This window comes from Erythrolamprus reginae, chromosome 3 (assembly GCF_031021105.1).
Source record: "Erythrolamprus reginae isolate rEryReg1 chromosome 3, rEryReg1.hap1, whole genome shotgun sequence".
NCBI classification, from domain to species: Eukaryota; Metazoa; Chordata; class Lepidosauria; order Squamata; family Dipsadidae; genus Erythrolamprus; species Erythrolamprus reginae.
The window spans coordinates 144,440,716-144,460,711 of record NC_091952.1 but is presented as its reverse complement, the minus strand read 5'-3'; the positions used below and the strand labels follow the sequence as shown (position 1 = coordinate 144,460,711).

The following is a 19,996-nucleotide window of genomic DNA, read 5'->3' as shown; positions in this document are numbered from 1 at the left end:
CCTATCCTGACTCCATCATCACATCAAATAACTACTTTGTTTTCTGATCTGACCGAGAATCCCACAGAGGAGGCGGTTTAGCTATATTCTATAAAAAAAACACTCAATCTAAAAACCATCCAAATTGCACATTATCGTATCCTCCCTGAAACCATTATATGTGATCTTTCCCTGAATAACACACTCCGCTTCCTACTATGTTACCGAGCACCTGACTATGACATCACCCATGCAACCAAATTAGCTTCACTACTAACGTGGGCAACCTCCTGCTCCTACCCCACTATTTTCCTTGGTGATCTCAACCTACCACACATCAACTGGACCCTAAATGAATGTAGCATGGAACCAATCCATACTATTTTATTCAATGCCGTCACCAGCCTAAGACTTGACCAATTAGTATCAAACAATACTAGACTCAACAACTGTCTTGACCTCATATTCTATAATAGCAAAAGCGCTATCTATGGATTGCATGTACATTACTCTGTAGTATCATCACCTAACCTCCAAAACTTTACCCTTAGACTATCCACTGTTGACTTCTCCCTAAGAGGTCAGTAAGGGGCGTGCATAAGTGCACCAACATGTCTTCTGTATCCTGTCCTAATGTTTCTCTATTACTATATCATGTATATAAACATTGTTATATCTTTGTATTCTACCAATATATATCTGACAAAACAAATAAATAAAAAATAAAATAAAATATTCTTATAAAAAGCAATAGTAGTGCCTAGGACTTTACCACGGACCACGACTCCAATTGGATAACAGAGTCTACTGACAACGAGTCAGTCGAGGTGACTGGGGCCTGTACTTGTCCACCTGTCTGGGAAGAGTTTGATTTGGTGACACCTGATGAAGTGGACAAGGCCATTGGAGCTGTGAGTTCTGCCACCTGTTTGATGGATCCGTGTGCCTCCTGGCTGGTCTCAGCCAGCAGGGAGGTGACATGGAGCTGGGTCCAGGAGATTGTCAATGCTTCTTTGGGGAAGGGGTCCTTTCCGGAGCCCTACAAGGAGGCACTTGTACACCCCCTCCTCAAGAAGCCTTCCCTGGACCCAGCCATTCTTAACAACTATCGTCCACTCTCCAACCTTCCCTTTATGGGGAAGGTTGTTGAGAAGGTAGTGGCGCTCCAGTGGTCCTTATAAGAAGCCGATTATCTAAGCCCACAGCAGTCAGGATTCAGGCCCGGCTACAGCACGGAAACTGCTTTGGTCGCATTGATGGATGATCTCTGGTGGGCCAGGGACAGGGGTTTATCCTCTGTCCTGGTGCTTCTTGACCTCTCAGCGGCTTTCGATACCATCGACCATGGTATCCTTCTGTGCTGGCTGGAGGGGTTGGGAGTGGGAGGCAATGTTCTCCAGTGGTTCTCCTCCTACCTCTCCGGTCGGTTGCAGTCGGTGTTAGTGGGGGGGGGGGTCAGAGGTCGACCTCTAGGTTGCTCCCTTGTGGGGTGCCTCAGGGGTCGGTTCTCTCCCCCCCCTGCTATTTAATATCTACATGAAACCTCTGGGTGAGATCATCCAAGGGCATGGGGTGAGGTATCATCAGTACGCAGATGATACCCAGCTTTACATCTCCACCCCATATCCAGTCAGCAAAGCAATGGAAGTGATGTGCCAGTGCCTGGAGGTTGTTGGGGTCTGGATGGGTGTCAACAGACTCAAACTCAACCCTGATAAGATGGAGTGGCTGTGGGTTTTGCCTCCCAAGGGCAATTCCATCTGTCCGTCCATTACCCTGGGGGGGGGAATCACTGACCCCCTCAGAGAGGGTACACAACATGGGCGTCCTCCTCGATCCACAGCTCACATTAGAGAAACATCTTTCAGCTGTGGCGAGGGGGGCATTTGCCCAGGTTCGCCTGGTGCACCAGATGCAGCCCTATTTGGACTGGGAGTCACTGCTCACAGTCACTCATGCCCTCATCACCTTGAGGCTCGACTACTGTAATGCTCTCTACATGGGGCTACCTCTGAAAAGTTTTCGGAAACTTCAGATCATGGAGAATGCAGCTGCGAGAGCAATCAAGGGCTTTCCTAAGTATGCCCATGTTACACCAACACTCCGCAGTCTGCATTGGTTGCTGATCAGTTTCCAGTCACAATTCAAAGTGTTGGTTGTAACCTATAAAGCCCTTCATGGCATTGGACCAGAATATCTCCAGGACCACCTTCTGCCGCACAAATCCCAGCGACCAGTTAGGTCCCACAGAGTTGGCCTCCTCCGGGTCCTGTCAACTAAACAATGTCATTTGGCGGGACCCAGGGGAAGAGCCTTTTCTGTGGCGGCCCCGGCCCTCTGGAACCAAATCCCCACAGAGATCAGAATTGCCCCCACCCTCCTCGCCTTTCGTAAGCTCCTTAAAACCCACCTCTCTCATCAGGCATGGGGGAATTGAGATATTCCCTTCCCCCTTGACTTATACAATTTATGCATGGTATGTTTGTTTGTACGTTCGGTTTTTAAATAAGGGTCTTTTAATTATTTTAAATATTAGATTTGTTACATGTTGTTTCATTATTGTTGTTAGCCGCCCTGAGTCAACGGAGAGGGGCGGCATACAAATCTAATAAATGAATGAATGAATGAATGAATAAATAAATAAATATAATGCAAATATTTTAAAATGCAACACAACAAATTCTTAAGGTAAACAATTAATTCAAATAGTTTTGAATGAAAACTCTGAAAAACATGGAAAACGTGGAAAAAAGATCAACAATTGTCAAATCTATATAATACAATACAATGTAGTAGAAATTACAGCAGTTGATATATGGGAGGTTTTAGTTCCCATGGGGTTAAATCAGTGATGGGCTACCAAAATTTTTACTGACAGACTGTGTGTTTGACTTATGCATTTTGTTTCAATATCTTTCAGTGCAAATTGGATGCTCTGGGGTGGAGCTCCATTTTTGCCACCTCACTGCATCCCCCTCCCCGTCCGGACAGTAGCCCGCCCCTGATTATCTACCAATAAAGTTTAGGTACACACATGCACGCACAGCTTTTCTAAAATTATACATATTCAACCTCATTTACTATGATAGCAAAAACATACCCAGAGCCCAGAAGGGGGGGTGAATCTAAATTTTGCTACCAGTACTGTGTACCTGACCATACCCATAGGAGCTCACCACTGTAAATGTAAATGTTAACCATACTCTGATCAGCTCATAGCCTGAAATTAAAACTTAGGGGATGTTATGTATGTAACTATTCTGTATGCAAATATGTGTAATCTACATGCCAGCCACGGGTTGGCTAAACCATGGCCAGGAAATTCAGGCGGCCGTCAAAACCGTGCCTCTATAGGAAAACTTTTTTAAAGGATATTTTGGCCGCGCTGCTTCACTTTTTGCCTTTACTAAAACTGTATATACTTTGTTGTGAGCTTGTTACGGTTTCAGCCGATTCCTAATAAACAAGAATCAGGCTACAATGTGTCTCATTATTCTTTGAATCTAATAGGGGAAAATATTAATTCAATTCAATTCAATTTATTAGATTTGTATGCTACCCCTCTCCGAAGACTCGGGGCGACTCACAACAGCAATAAAAACAGTATAACGATGGACAAATCTAATAATAAAAATTATATTAAAACCCCAACAATTAAAAACCATACAACACATACATACCAAACATAAAACATAAGAAAGCCTGGGGGAGATGTCCTAGTTCCCCCATGCCTGGTGATATAGGTGGGTCTTGAGTAACTTGCGAAAGACAAGGAGGGTGGGGGCAGTTCTAATCTTCGGGGGGAGTTGATTCCAGAGGGCTGGGGCTGCCACAGAGAAGGCTCTTCCCCTGGGGCCCGCCAAACGACATTGTTTGGTTGACGGGACCCGGAGAAGGCCAACTCTGTGGGACCTTATCGGCCGCTGGGATTCGTGCGGTAGAAGGCGGTTCCGGAGGTAAACATTAAACATTCTCTTTAAGGTTAAAGATTTCATTCTGTGTTGTGTCTCCATTGTAATTGCTTTAAGAGTCTGCATCAAGGCAATAAGTACAATAAAATTCAATTGACTATAGAATTTTGTAGTGTTTCTATCATAAAAAAATCAGGACTTTGTGCTTTGAGCATCCATAATAAAAACAGTTTAGAAAGGTGTCTTTGCTATCTAATTTATTATATCTGTCTCTGTCTATCTCTATTGAGAGCAAAATTAGTGAAATTCTTCATATGGACTCTGAGTGTCACTGTTGGATAGCAAGGGAGTTTCATGGATGAGTATTGCAGCAAACCATTTCCATATTTCAGCAGATGGGCAAGGAGATGCAGCAGAAGGCATTATGTTAAAAGTTGTTTAACAAAGGATTCTATTTTTACTATGCAACTTTAAAATATTGGGCTAGCTGGGAAATTCTATATAGAAAACAAATTAGGAAGAAGAAAGGAAACAAAAGATGATGATGGAAGCAAAATACAAGACCAGAATACAGAAACCAAATCTGAGGCAAGTACTTTTTTTATTATTATGTTCTTTGATCAGCTGGGTGGTATCTGAACAGGTTCAGTACTCACTTCCAGAGGAAACAGAAAAACATTCCTTTGTAGGGAACCTCGCTAAAGATTTAGGGTTAGATGTTGATCTGCTATCAAAATACAAGCTTGCTATCTCTTCAGAAAAACAGTATTTTGTTCTGAATGAGCAAAATGGTGATCTATATGTAAATGACAGAATAGACAGGGAAAAGATTTGTGGAAAATTATCTACTTGCATCCTAAAACTAGAAGTTGTGGCACATAATCCTTTAAATATTTTCCACATAAAAGTTTTCATCCTAGACATTAACGATAACGCCCCACAATTCAAAGAAAAAGATATAAAACTGGAAGTGAGTGAGTCTCATTTGCCAGGAGCTCGATTTGCTCTGGGAAATGCTGAAGATGAGGACATTGGAATCAACACCCTTCAAGATTATCATTTGAGCTCAACCCCGTATTTCAAGCTGGAAGTTCAAGAGAGCAAAGATGGTGGCAAATATGCAGAATTAATTTTGCAAAAGCCATTGGACAGGGAGAAAGAACATACACACCACTTGATTCTTACAGCTTCAGATGGCGGACGTCCAGTGAAAACTGGGATTCTTAACATAGAAATCAGTGTTATTGATACAAATGACAATCCACCAGTCTTCTCACAGGCAACTTACAAAACAAGTCTAAAAGAGAATACACCAAGAGGGACTTCTGTACTTCAAGTGAAAGCATCTGATAGTGATGAAGGGTCAAACGCTGCAATTAATTATACAGTCAGTAAAATCTTAGATAGCAGTCAAAAGAAATTCATTTTGGATCCCACCGATGGAACAATTTCTCTTAAGGAAAGTGTTGATTTTGAAGAGAGAGGGAGCTATATGATGATAATACAGGCAAGTGATGGAGGTGGACTAGTTGCACATTGCAATGTAGAGATTGAGATTCTTGATGAGAATGACAATGCTCCAGAAGTAATTATTACATCTCTATCCAGCCCCATTCTTGAAGATATTTTACCTGGAGCTGTGGTTGCCCTCATCAAAGTCCATGACAGAGATTCTGGACTTAATGGGGAAATTACCTGTTACCTAAAGGAAACTGTACCTTTCCAGGTGGTCTCATCATCAGATAATTACTTCAAACTCCTCACAGATGGCCCTCTTGACAGAGAAAAAACACCAGTGTATAATCTAACAATCACAGCCACAGACCAAGGCATCCCTGCTCTTTCCACAGATAAAACCATCTCAGTACCAATTTCGGATATCAACGATAATCCTCCAGCATTTGAAAAACCTTCCTATGTTGCCTACATTCTTGAGAACAACCCATCCGGAATGTCTATTTTTCAGGTTAAGGCTTTTGACTCAGATCTGGGTCATAATGCCCAAATCACCTACTCCATTCTTAACAGCAACATCAAGGACCTGCCTCTCTCCTCCTATGTTTCCATTAACTCTGAGACTGGAACTCTCTACGCTCAACGATCTTTTGACTATGAGCAGCTCAAAGACTTCCAGCTGCAAGTGCAAGCCCAGGATGAAGGCTCTCCATCTCTCAATAACAGTGCCACAGTCAAAGTGTGTGTACTGGATCAGAATGATAATACTCCCCAAATTCTGTATCCTTCCCAAACAACTCAGGGCTCATCGTTGTTTGAGATAGTGCCTCGCTCAGCTGATTCAGGTTATTTGGTGACAAAGGTTGTGGCTGTGGATGCTGACTCTGGACACAATGCCTGGCTCTCTTTCCATCTCTTGCAGGCCACAGAGCCCTCGCTCTTCATCGTTGGCTCCCATACGGGAGAGATCCAAACAGCTCGAGCATTACTTGAGAGAGACATTACCAAACAAAGGCTGGTCATCATGGTGAGGGATAACGGACAGCCGCCTCTCTCAGCCACCACTAGTCTCAACCTGGTCTTTGCTCAGAACTTCCAGGAGGCTCTTCCTGAAATGAATGCCCAACCTAATAACTCAGAGGACCAGTCCAAGATCCAGTTTTACTTGGTTCTGACTTTGACTTTGGTATCTTTCCTGTTTCTGGTGGCAGTGATTTTGGCCATTATTATGAAACTTCAAGGGTCAAGGAACCCCGCTTTTTTTCAGTGCTTCATTCCCAATTCTCATTCAAAGACTGCTACTGTATTTCCTCCAAATTATGAAGATGGGACTTTGCCTTATTCTTATCAGATCTGTTTATCCACTGAGTCCAAGAGAAATGAACTGACTTTTCTGCAACCCAATGTCCAAATAGTGGAGAATATTCTTTGCGAAGATAAACCTGATACTTGTATCATGCTCAATGGAGACTGTTATCTAAATTCTAAAAATAATTCTGAAAATATGGTAAGTTCTTTTTCCTTTCTTAGTAAGATTTGTTATTATAACAGCATTTTAATGGTATAAGTGAAAACAGCAACCATTTATAGAATAATTATTTTTGGCACTTTTTTTTGTTTTAGCAGAATAATCAAATTGAAGTACTATAGGATGGAAGTATTGAAGTATCACTGCTAAATCAAATGTATGACTAAATAAATGTTTCTATATGAATCAAAGGGTTTCTGAATTTGCTCCAACTGGATGAACTGGGAATATTAATAACAGACTAGTTCAACATGACAAAGAAAAGAACAATGGGGCTAGAGGAATAAAATATTCTGAGGCACTATGTGAGCACATGTTGCCTGGAATGAAAATATGTCCTGGATCACTACAGTATTAATGGCAATAGTCTGAGAATAATTGATTGCCTATTGCAGCTGACCTGCTTGCTTCCTGTTGTGTATATTCAGTGATTAGAGATAAACTGCAAGAAATATGTTGTATGAGTTCAAGGAGGTGAGTTCATAGGAAGATCTCTAAGTAAATACTGTAATTGTAATATTGATGGAGATTAATTTATAGATATGCCTCTGTCTTTAAAAACAACAAAACAGCAAACTTATAATGCTTAAGGAAAAGATTAAATGGACTATGGCAGTGAAGACTACTCTTCAACTCCCTAGAGAAGTTGAACATTTAGGAAATCATTTAGAAATAAGATTTGTTTGGCATGATTTGTTTTTTTACAAACAGATTTTTTACAGATCTGTATTGACTTCTATTTATAAGTTCACTGGCTTTTAGATATTTGCAGATTTATTGCTGGATTATCTTTCCCAGGATCTCCCCAGGTATTGATGTCAGCCTGGCGCGTCTGTAGTTTCATGGATCTGTTCCCATTTCCCACTTTTTGGGGGAAGATGGCAACTACATCAGTTCTTTTCCAATCCTCAGGTAGTTCCCTGGTGCTCCAGGATCATTGAACATTTTGGTTCAATGGTTCCAAGGTCACGTCTGCCAGCTCCTCCAGAGCATTAGGATCTAAACCATCAGGCCCCAGTGATTTGACCTAATCTAGAGTGAACAGCTGTTCAGTTACCATTTTCTTGCTTATTTTAATTTGTATTCCTAGTCTATCTTTTATGGTTATATTTTTGGTAAGTTGGAGTGCATGAAGACAGATACAAAGAATGAATTAAGAAGCTATGCTGTCTCACTCCTGTCCATTATTTCCTTGTCATTTACTCTCATTAGTGGATTGGTTGTTTCCTTGACTTCTTTTTTATACGTTGACTAAAATGTTTTTTAAATTATTGTTCACATTTATTGCAAATCTTACTACTGTGGCTTAGCTTTCCTGACTTGCAAGTTTGGGCTATTTGTTGATATGTACCTTAGTTAAGTGCTCTTCTTTCCATTTTTCTTTTCACCCAGTTAGGGTAATGAAATATCTGCAAGAAAACAACCAAGCTCAGAGAGCACCAAGGGTTCTTCCCCCCCCCCCCCCCCAATTTCAACTCTGAAGCACACCGTTATTAACTAATTTAGTATATCTTATTTTGAAAGGATGACTTAACAAGCTATTGTCAGAAACAATTGCTATCTGTTTTGGTTAACTACTTACTAGTTGAATGGGGAGAATAAATTTTAAGCAACAATTAAGGAAACATTACAATTTGCTCAGTGAAGAGTCAGTATTTTATTTAGGCAGCAAAGCTACTTTTAATAAGAGAAAGAAAAAAAATTGTCAGGATGTAATAAGGCAGGGGTCCTTTTTAAACAGGGGGCCAATTCACAGTCACTCAGACTATTGGGCAGCTGAACTATAGTTTGATCTGCCTACTTAGATGAGGGAATAGAGGGGGAACCAGGGGTGGGCTACTGCCCAGATGTGGGGGCTACTGCCCAGCAGTGGGGTAGCGAAAATGGAGCTCCACTCCAGAGCACCCATTTTGCACTGAAAGTTGTTGAAAGAAAATGCAGGGTGTCCTGAATAAGCTGTGCCCACAGTGTGGTAGTAAAAATTTTGGTAGCCCTTCACTGGGGGGAATTAATCAAATTTGCAGATGACACCAAGCTGGTGGGGGTTGCCAACACCCTAGATGACAGGCGCAAAATACAGAAAAGGCTAGATAGATTAACACTGTGGGCCCAAACTAACAAAATGATGTTCAACGTTGAGAAAAGTAAAGTCCTTCACCTAGGCAAAAAAAGAAACCCTAGACATACATACAGATTAGAAGGAACCTCACTTAGCAGTAGTTACTGTGAAAGAGATCTCGGAGTCTTGGTGAATAACCAACTAAATATGAGCCAGCAATGTGCGGCAGCGGCTAAAAAAGCCAACACAAACTTAAGCTGCATACACTCTAAGGTGAGGGAAGTATTGATACCACTCTATAATCCTTGGTCAGACCACACCTGGATTATTGCATTCAGTTCTGGTCGCCACACTTCAAAAGAGACGTAGAAACTCTGGAAAAGGTGCAGAAAAGAGCAACCAAAATGATAAAGGGCCTAGAAACCAAGACATACCAAGAAAGGTTGCTGGAACTGGGCATGAGTAGTCTAGTGAAAAGAAGGGCCAGGGTGGACATAATAGCAGTACTTGAGGGGTTGTCACAAAAAGGAGGGTTTTTTTAAACTATTTTCCAGGGCACCAGAGGGCCAGACGAGAAACAACGAATGGAAACTGACCAAGGAAAGATTCAACCTGGAAATAAGGAAGAACCTCTGGACGGTCAGAGCAATCAACTAGTGGAACAGCCTGCCAGTGGAGGTTGTGAATGCCCTAACTCTCAACATATTCAAGAGGAGACTGGACTGCCATCTGACTGAGGTGGTTTAGGGTTTCCTGCTTGAGCAGGGGTTGGACTAGATGACCTGCAAGGTCCTTTCCAACTTTAATGAATATATAAATAAATAATGGCCAGTTGGGAGGTGTGGCTGGGTGGTCGTCATATTTACTGCCCATGCAGCATTCCTACAATCATGTAAACATGATCTGGGTTCTTGGTGCTGTTTGTGATTATGATGTCACAGCATCCCATAGTCACATATTTGTCATTGCAACCTTTCCTGCCAGCTTCCACAAGCAAAATCAACCAGAAAACCAGAAAGACTACTACTTGTATTGTTGGTACATTACTCCACTCTGTCAAAATGAATACTTCTTTATCTATATAATGACAAAGATGAACAGGTTAGATTCTTTGTTCATATGTGATGGTAAAAAAAATCCTGGAAAATGATTCATAATAATATAATTTTAAAAGATGTAATTTCATTTAACTTGAGATATCTCTGTTAAATTCACCAAACTATATATGCTTTCAAAACTTATTGAAGTTTGAAAGAATATGGACAAGAATCAATCTAATCTTTTCTGTTTGCTTCTGTTAAGAATTGCTTGTGCTATTTTGCTATGGTTAGGAATTATTTGTTAGGAATTAATTCTGGGGCGGGGCTTGGTCGATGCGGAGCTGGTGAGTGAACCGCTGCTCTCCCAGCACGACTTTTATTGCCTTTAAATATAAGATCAGACACCCAACTTGGAGGGAAGGGTGTCGTAAGAGGTGGTTATGCTGTGCTCGATGTGAGAGTCGCTAGCTCACACCGGCACAAGCTTTTTTGAACCGCCAGGACCGGGCAAAAAAGAAGCCAGCGTTTGCTGGCCCTGAGACATGGCCGCCCCGTAAACATCGAGGAGGAAGTGGGAAGAGATCGGTGAACCTCAGCAAGTACCCTAAAATAACATATTTTGAATTCGGAAACTTCTTGTGTACCAGAACAACTGTGGGAAAGACGATAAAAGATAGAAAAGCTCAAATTGAAAGAAGCGGCGATTAAAAGGTTGAGCGACAGGAGAAGCAAGAGACAGCGTGCGGTGACAGGAGAATCGGGTGTGTGACAGGAGAGCTGGGTCGAGGGTCGGAGACGGAACGGAGATAGATTGAAAAATCAGGAACTAAAAATCGGGAACTAAAGACGGATATAACCGGGGGATGATATGATTTTATTTCACGAACATTTGGAATACCAGGAACACCAGGTGGAATAAGAGCAGCGAAAGCGGGGATTTAAGAAAAAAAAAACCTCCCCCGGCGTGAGACGTTACATTTACGTGTTTAAGCCTCCCCCTCTTCCGGAAACATAGAGCTACGAAAGCAGGAAGCAGAAACAGCAAGATAACATCGTGGAGATCTACGCCCCTTCGTTCTGTTTAGCTGGTTCTTTTGGTCTATCTGGTCTATCTGGTTTGCGCTTGCCTTTGGACTACGCAACGACTTAAAATCCCATAAAATACAAGAAGGTATAACCTTAAAGAGACAGGAATTTGACTCAATCAGATATCAACTTGACTGGGCTGGTCTTTTTTTTCAACGTCATCAACGTTATCATAGCAGATCCTCCCATAGGAAACTAGAAATTTACGCGAAATTAAACTACCAGACACTAAGCTACAATCTACTAAACTGTGAATATTGAATGTGGGACTGCTAAATTCACTTACTTTTGCAATAGTTTGGACTAAAGCCAATATTAGGATCAAGAAACGTATACTGGACAATATATAAAATTAGAGGAAAATAAAGGACAGAAACCAGATTGGACAGGAATACAATTAGATGAAATCTAACTAGATGAAATCAAAGTAATTGCTGTTATTAACTAACAATACTAATAAATGTAATTAACCAATCAACTAACAAATTAATTAAGTGATTAATTGATGTAAGGACTTGCTAAAGCTATAACTATATTATTATTATTTAAACCTCTACCTCTACTCTTAAAAATTGTTTATATATAATATTTATAAGGATTTATTCAACTATTATTTAACTACTTAACTACTCAACTGTTGATCTCTTAACCATTAATTAATTAACTGTGTATTATATATTGCATATTGAATATTGATTAAGTATTAAGTATTAAATACTATAGCATTAAGTATTAGATATTATTAGATATTAAGATATTAGATATTAAGGATTAAATATTAAATATTAAGATATAAGTTAGAATATCAAGCATAAGTCTGAAAAGAATAAGCTAAGTTAGATTAAATACTGTTTAAATATTGAAACACCGATAATAATTGAAAGCATTAATTCTACCCTTTCTCTTTTTTGAAAAATAAGTTGTATAAATTGATTGGTTCGACTGGTCATATACTGAATTAATTGTTAAAGAGTAATTTGACTAATTGATTAGATATAGAATAGATTGATTAGATATTGATTTAATTATTAGAAGGTTAAAACCCATTACAAATGGCAACTCAACAGACTTTAACCAAGTTATTGAGAAGGGGTAATTTAACCCTACTATCACCAGCTGTGCAGAAATCCTCTTCAACTTCCGACATAGTTACAGGAGAAATTAAGGATCAGGCACCCTCGCTTCAAAGCTTACAAAATTCCCTAGACAAAATTCAAGAATTTATGATAAAACAACAGGAATCCGCCAATCAAACCCAAGAAACTATAGTTAAAAACCACCAAGAGACACAAAAAAAATTTGAGGAAGTAAATGAAAACTTTGCCAAATTTAACAGTATAATAGAAGATGTTAAGGAAGCAGTAGACAGACAGGAAATTAAAATTCAACAAGTGGAAGAGACAACAGAAGCGAACAAGCTGAGATTAACTAAAAACGAAGAAGACCTTAGGAGGGTAAATAAAGATTTAGAAGGGGCCATTGCCCAATTAGAATTCGAAAAAGCCTCATTCTATCTCAGGCTACAAAATATACCCGAAGAAAAAGGGGAGAACCTGTTTGCGACTGTAGTTGAACTCTTTGCGGAAGAGTTAAAAATAAATGATAGTGAACTAATTAACCACGTAGACGAGGTATATCGAGTGCAAACCAATTACGCACGTCGCCATCAACTCCCCAGAGAGGTCCACCTTAGATTTACAAAAAAAAACCTGAGAGACGAGATTTACAGGAACACCAGAGGGGTCTTAACGTACAAAGGGAAAGACATAATTGTGTTAAAACAAATACCTAAAAGAATTAGGGAACGAAGGAGGGAATACCACTACTTCACAAACAAATTAATAAAAAACGAGATACAATTTAGATGGCTAGTGCCAGAGGGGGTGATGCTAACGTGGAAGGGGAAGAAAATAAATATAGAAACACTAGAACAAGCAGATAACTTTATCCGAGAACACCTGAAAAAAGAAGGGGAAAGCAGCATAGAACTGGAGACAACAAGCCAAGAGGAGGGAGAGATAGAGGAAGAGAGAACAGACAAGATAAGCAAGGGGAAAGGGGAGAAAACAGAAAATTACAGAGAGCTTAGAAGCAGCAAAAGGGCAAGATAGTTGACGAAGAATGAATAAGGAAATTAAATTATTTTCTGTGAATATAAACGGAATGAACTCTCCTCAAAAAAGAGGACAAACATTTACAAAATTAATAAAACAAAATTTAGACGTAATATGCCTTCAGGAAGTTCATGTAAGGAAAAAGGATAAGAAAGTATTGGAACACCTGAAACTAGGGAAACTATTCACATCACTTGCAAACGAAAAAAAAAGGGGAATTGCACTATATATCAAAAGCTGGTTAAATCCAAAAGTAATTGACAGTGATGAAGAGGGTAGAATACTTATAACAGAAATTGAAATTAATAAAAAAAAAACAAATTTAATTGTGATTTATGCTCCCAACAAAGACCAAAAATCTTTTTATAAAACGTTGTACCAAAAAATAATAAAAATTGAAAAAGGAAACATCTGTGTGATTGGGGACTTCAATATAATAATAGATTACGACAAAGACTATAAAGGTAAAGAAAAGAGTAAAAAGAAAAAAACAATACCAGAAAAACTCAAAGATATTATAGAGGAATTTAAACTAAAAGACACGTGGAGGGAAAGACACAGAGATGAATGTAAGTATACTTATTATTCACACCCACATGACTCATGGTCCAGATTGGACATGATATGGACAAATATAGAATTACAACAAGAGATAATATCAGCAGAAATAGAACCCAACTTTTGGGCAGACCACAACCCAGTAAGTATTATAATTAGAGGAAACCAAACCAAAAAAAATAGATGGACAATGAATACAAAAATTATACAAGAAAATAAATACAAAGAATTTTCAAAAAAAGAATTAGATATCTTTCTAGAAAAAAATTGGAATGAAGACACAACCATACAAAACATATGGGACACAACCAAAGCCTATATAAGGGGGATAACCATTGCATACACTAGTAAAAAAAATAAGGATAAAAATTGGGAGATGAGAGAAAATCAAAAAGAATTAGAACAAATAGAAGCCGAATGGATAAAAGATCCAAAAAAAATCGAACTAAAAGAAAAAAGAGATGTAATTAAACATAAGATAAACTTGATAGCACAGGAAGAAATAGCCCAAAAAATCAAAAGTGTAAAACAAAATTACTTCGAACACGCAAACAAACCGGGAAGGTGGCTTGCTTATAAAATTAAAAAACAGAAAGAGAAGAAATATATCCAACAATTGGAAGATGAAAAGGGAAAAAAACAAATCGATATAGAAGAAAAAAAAAAGATAATACAAAACTATTTTGAACAGCTATATAGGAAGGATGAGATAAAAGAGGAAGAAATAGATCAATATTTGAACGAGATTGAATTACCCCAAATATCGGAGACTAACATTGATAGAATGGATAAAACTATAACTATGACAGAATTAGAGCTAGCAATTAAAAAACAAAACAATAACAAAACCCCAGGAGTAGATGGAATACCAGCCGAATATTATAAAGAAATATATGAACCAGTCAAAGAATTATTACTACAGATGTTGAACGAGGTGTTAGACAAAGGAGCAATGCCTGAATCCTGGAAGGAAGGTTTAATAACACTAATACCAAAAGATTTGGAACAAAGATATTTAATAAAACAATACAGACCAATTGCATTACTAAACTCAGATTACAAAATCTTTACAACAATATTAGCAGAAAGGTTTAAAGGGATAATTAATGAAATCATACATCCGGACCAGAACGGCTTTTTACCAAACAGAAATATAAAAAATAATTTGAGAAACATTATAAATATTTTAGAATACTATGAGGTAAACCCAGGAAAGAATTTGGCACTAATATTTTTAGATGCGGAAAAAGCATTCGATAATTTGAATTGGAACTTCTTCATTAAACAACTGACCAAAATGAAATTTAAAGAAAAATTTATAAAAGCAATCAAGACGATATACTCTACACAATCGGCAAAAGTTATAATAAACGACCAATTAACGCAAAATATAAAAATAGAAAAGGGAGTACGGCAAGGATGCCCCCTTTCCCCATTAATATTTATTTTGGCCATAGAAACCTTATTAAATCAGATAAGGTTAAATAAAAATGTTAAAGGATTAAATTTGAAAGGACAAGAATACAAAATTCAGGCATTTGCCGATGATCTAGTATTCAATATAGAAGATCCAATTGAATCAGGGGAAGTTTTATTAAAGGAGATTACTGAATTCGGAAAAGTAGCAGGACTTAAAATTAATAAACAAAAAACCAAAATACTGACAAAAAATTTAACAAATACAGAGAAGAAAATATTAGAAGACAGATTAGGCTTACAAATAGTAAAAACAGTTAAGTATTTGGGAATAAAATTAACAGCAAAAGCGATCACAATAAAGGAAGATAATTACACGGTTTTGATGAAAGAAATAAAAAAGAAATTAGAAAAATGGAACAAATTGCCTATTTCGCTCATAGGTAGAATCTCAACAATAAAAATGTCTATCTTACCCAAGATTCTATATCTATTTAGGACGATTCCAATTATATTAAGAAAAGACTTTTTTCAAAAACTAAATAGAATGATTACAAAATTCGTCTGGGCCGGAAAAAAACCTAGAATTAGAATACAATATCTACAAGATAATATCAAACAAGGAGGATTTGCACTACCAGATTTCGAATTATATTATACTGCAGCAATCATGGATTGGTTGAAAGATTGGTTTAAATTGGAAAATAAGAGACTTCTAATACTGGAAGGACACGATATGAGAATAGGGTGGCATGCTATCCTGTGGGAAAATAAAGAACAAACACATAGTTACTTCAAACAACATATAATAAGAAACTCGTTATACACAACTTGGAAAAAAATAAAAAAAATGTACTATCACCAAACTCCCAAATGGTACTCAAGCTTAGAGGCGACGATATATCCAAACTCAAGAGAACTAAACAAAATGTTAAATTATTATCAAACATTAGAAAAAAATGGGGAATTAAAAACTAGGGAACAATTAGAAGAAATTGGAATCAAAATCGACTGGTGGGCGTATAACGTAATTAAATCAAAATATCAAGAAGGGAAAAGGAAGGAAATACAAATAAAAGAGATAGAATTAGATAAGATAATTTTAGGCCAAGAAAAAAAAATGATCTCCAAAATATATAAATATATGCTACACTATAAAATGGAGGAACATATAGTTAAAAATAGTATACATAGTTGGGGCAAAAATTTTGGTTATAGCATAAATTTAGATAAGTGGGAATCAATTTGGACCAAGAACTATAAATTAACAAAATCTACAGCTTATAAGGAAAACATATACAAAATGTATTATAGGTGGCACCTTCCACCGGCAACATTAGCCAAAATGTATAAAGGAACAAGCCCAAAATGTTGGAGGTGCAAAAAAATGGGGACATATTACCACATTTGGTGGACCTGCTCAAAAATAAAAAAATTCTGGAACAAAATGCAGAATTGGATAGAAGAGATCTTACAAATGAAGATAAATAAAAAACCTGAAGCCTTTCTCCTGGGAATTATAGATCAAAAAATTGAAAAAAACAAACACTACTTATTAATTCATATATTAACAGCAATTAGAATAACGATAGCTCAAAATTGGAAGCAACCCGAACCACCTGAAGACGATTTGATAATTAAAAAAATATTAGATTGTGCTGAATTTGACGCACTAACAATTAAATTAAAAAACAAAGAGGATTCCGAACACGATAAAACCTGGATACATCTTTATAACTGGTTTAAGAAAAGAAATAAAATTCAAAAGAAAAAATCAAATTAACAATACTTTATATCCTTTTCATTACATAGAAAAAAAATATATACAAAAGACATATATACAAAAAACCTTTTTATAAAAAAAAGATCTGTATGACATTAAAGAAATTGAATATGAATAAAAGAAGGCGGATAAGAAAGAATTAAATGATTTAAAAAACAGTGACAACCTACAAGAGAAAATGGTATACGCTGAGGACACAACATGCTTCACCAGAAAATAATTTAAAATCAAAAATCATTCAAAACTTACCTCCTGAAGGGAATACAAGTACAAATATTATAAAATATGCTAAGTGAATAGTTATTGTTATTAATGTACTTAAATAAGCAATTAGATATTTTTTTAAAGAATATTTTTTTTTTTTGTTTGTCATGTTTGTTTGTTCGTGTATTTGTTACGCGTTGATTTAGCCTTGTATTAATATAAAACATATATTGTATGTAAATGTGTATATATTTGTAATAAAAAATTTAAAATTAAAAAAAAAAAAAAGGAATTAATTCTGTAAACCTTGAATTGTATCTTTTGGTATCTGGTTTCTCACTTCTCACTTTGCTTCAAAGCTAGGCACATCCTTGGAGATGGAACAAAAACAATTACCCAGGAACATTGTGCTCCATAGATAAACAGGGCCAGAGAAGTGGGCTGCTTAGGAGTACAACACACAAGGCTACAAGAGATGCTCTGTAAGATAACAAAGCATGGATAAAGAATGCTCCATGGATAAATGGGGGCATGGGCAAGACATTGCCCACATTGGGTAACAAAATTTTGTCTCTGGTTGGCTAAATTTGTGTATAAGACATTGGGATTACACTCACTTAGGTGTGGCTTTTCTCCATGCATGTTTGTTGTCTATATGGATATGGAATAAGTCTACCCAGCTCTTCTTTGTACAAATAAAAGTTATTTTCCAAGCCTCTTTTTGGCATTCTGGTAACTCAAGTGCAGTTTTTGGACCTTACAACCTCTTTTCAATTTCTTGTACACTATGCACATTAATTTTGCTTAACTTTTGAATTGTTGTCTTCTTCTGCATAAAAAGCTATTTCTTTTTACATCCAAAGCAATTGGAAATTCAGAGGCTGGTAAAACAATGTCAGGATAATGATGATTTAATAGCTGACCAGCTGTTGTAATGCTGTAATACTGTGAAGATGATGCAATGGTAGTAATGAGTCAGCAAAGTTATTTGACTATTACCACTTTAAGGGTCTGTATTTATAAGAGAGGCCCTGTTGGGGCATATCTGTGTGCATGTGCTTCCATGCTATAAATTGCTGATTAATTGTTTGACCTTTGCCTAGAATGCCTATTGTATGTATATTGTTTTGTAGAGATAATTACTATTTTATTATTACAAACCTCCATTTGATGTTATTGCTCCTGGATTGTCTCACATTGTCACTCTGTGTGCACTGGTTTTGGGCCCAGTCCAGAGAGAAGTCCAGAGCAATTAGAGAAACAAGAGAGAAGAGAAACCCAGTAAAAGTTTTATTTTATTTATTTGTTTGTTTGTTTGTTTGTTTTGTCTAGTACATAATGAGTAGAAATAACATATCAATATACATGAAAATGGATTAGAAAAGTGGAGTTCATATCCATGATGCAAGAAAAACATAAAGAGACATTTGGACAGGGGACGGAAGGCACTCTGGTGTACTTATGCACGCCCCTTACTTGCCTCTTAGGAATCTGGAGAGGTCAACAGTGGAGAGTCTCAGGGTAAAGTTTTGGGGGTTAGTGCATTGTGGTTTGTTAATGGTTAGTGCTTGTAGTGGAAACAAGCAACATGGCTTCCACCAGCATAATGGGAGGAAGTTTCATGGTGTCTCTGCTGAATGAGACAAACTATATCTCATGGAGTGTGAAGATGGAAATAGACCGGTGAAAGAAGGAGATGTGGACAATAGTTACTAATACACCAGCAGTCTTGGATGCTGGAGACTGGAGAATAATTCAAAAGGCATTAGCCAGCATTATCCTGGCCTTAAAGGACAATCAGATGATACATATGAGGGGTCTGCAGTCTGCAAAAGAGTGCCGGGAGGCATTGTGCAGTGTGTATGTTAAAGAGACTGCAGGACAGTAAAGTATTGCTGAAAAGGAGACTATAAAACACAACTGAAGCCTGGGGATAGCATGTCCACAGAACTGGCTATGAGAAAGACATTCCTGGAGTTAGAGGAAAGAAGAATGACTTTTACTGAGGCACACAAGGTATATGTGGTGCTCAGCTCTTTAGACACTTCATGGGATGTTCTCCTGACTAGCCTAGAGTCTATGCAATAGACGGATTTAACCATGGCATACTTGACCTGCTGATTGTGGGAAGAAGAACAGAAACTTCTTGAAAGGCAATTAGGAAAGGAAGGAGATCAGCACAGGCCAACATTTGCAATATCTCAAGGTGCAAGCAGAGCAGCTGAGACTGTTTACACAGTGAAACGTTGCTTCATATGTGGTTTTACAGAGCATCTCCAGAGACGCTGCCCTGAGAGGAGAAACAGAGGATCAGCGAGACAAGAGCATAGGGTATTCAACACATGAGGAGTGGTTCTTCATAATCATCCTTTTTCCTGGCAGCATCTAAAAATACTAGAAACACCTGGTTGTTGGCCAGTGTGGCAAGTCTACATATTGTAAACCACTATTTATTATTACAAACCTCTGTTTGATGTTATTGTTCCTAAGTTGTCTCACATAGTCACACCATGTGCAGAAGAAACAGAAGAATAAATAAAATTGCTAGAATGCTTATTCCTTGAAACAATTCCAGTAGATAGATGGTCCCTTCTGTTGTGAGTGATCTTTGCCAGCCTCAGAAAATGTCCGATTCTGAAGACAGAGAAGCAGAGAAACAGAGACCTTAGTTTATCCGAGGTTAACAGATGACAGAGGAGAAAGGAGCGAAAGAGAAAGTGATTCAGAACAGCCCCAGGGGGCTGAAGTTACTATGGAAAGTAGTTCCTTGTCAGATAGTAATGATATATCAAACAGTGAGAGGGTAAACCCAAAATATAGAAGATTAGCAAAATGCAGGGAAGAAGTGCAGGGGAAAAGGTTT

General features: G+C 37.8%; 1 protein-coding gene across 1 annotated transcript; it reads left to right on the top strand.

Moving 5' to 3' along the window:
• Positions 1-4,428: 4,428 nt before the first annotated feature.
• Positions 4,429-19,522, top strand: LOC139165404 (protocadherin gamma-B6-like). The gene is made up of 4 exons (XM_070748588.1): positions 4,429-6,852; positions 9,487-9,571; positions 12,175-12,689; positions 19,403-19,522. The coding sequence occupies exons 1-4, from the start codon at positions 4,429-4,431 to the stop codon at positions 19,520-19,522; spliced, it is 3,144 nt and encodes a 1,047-aa protein (XP_070604689.1).
• Positions 19,523-19,996: the final 474 nt, after the last annotated feature.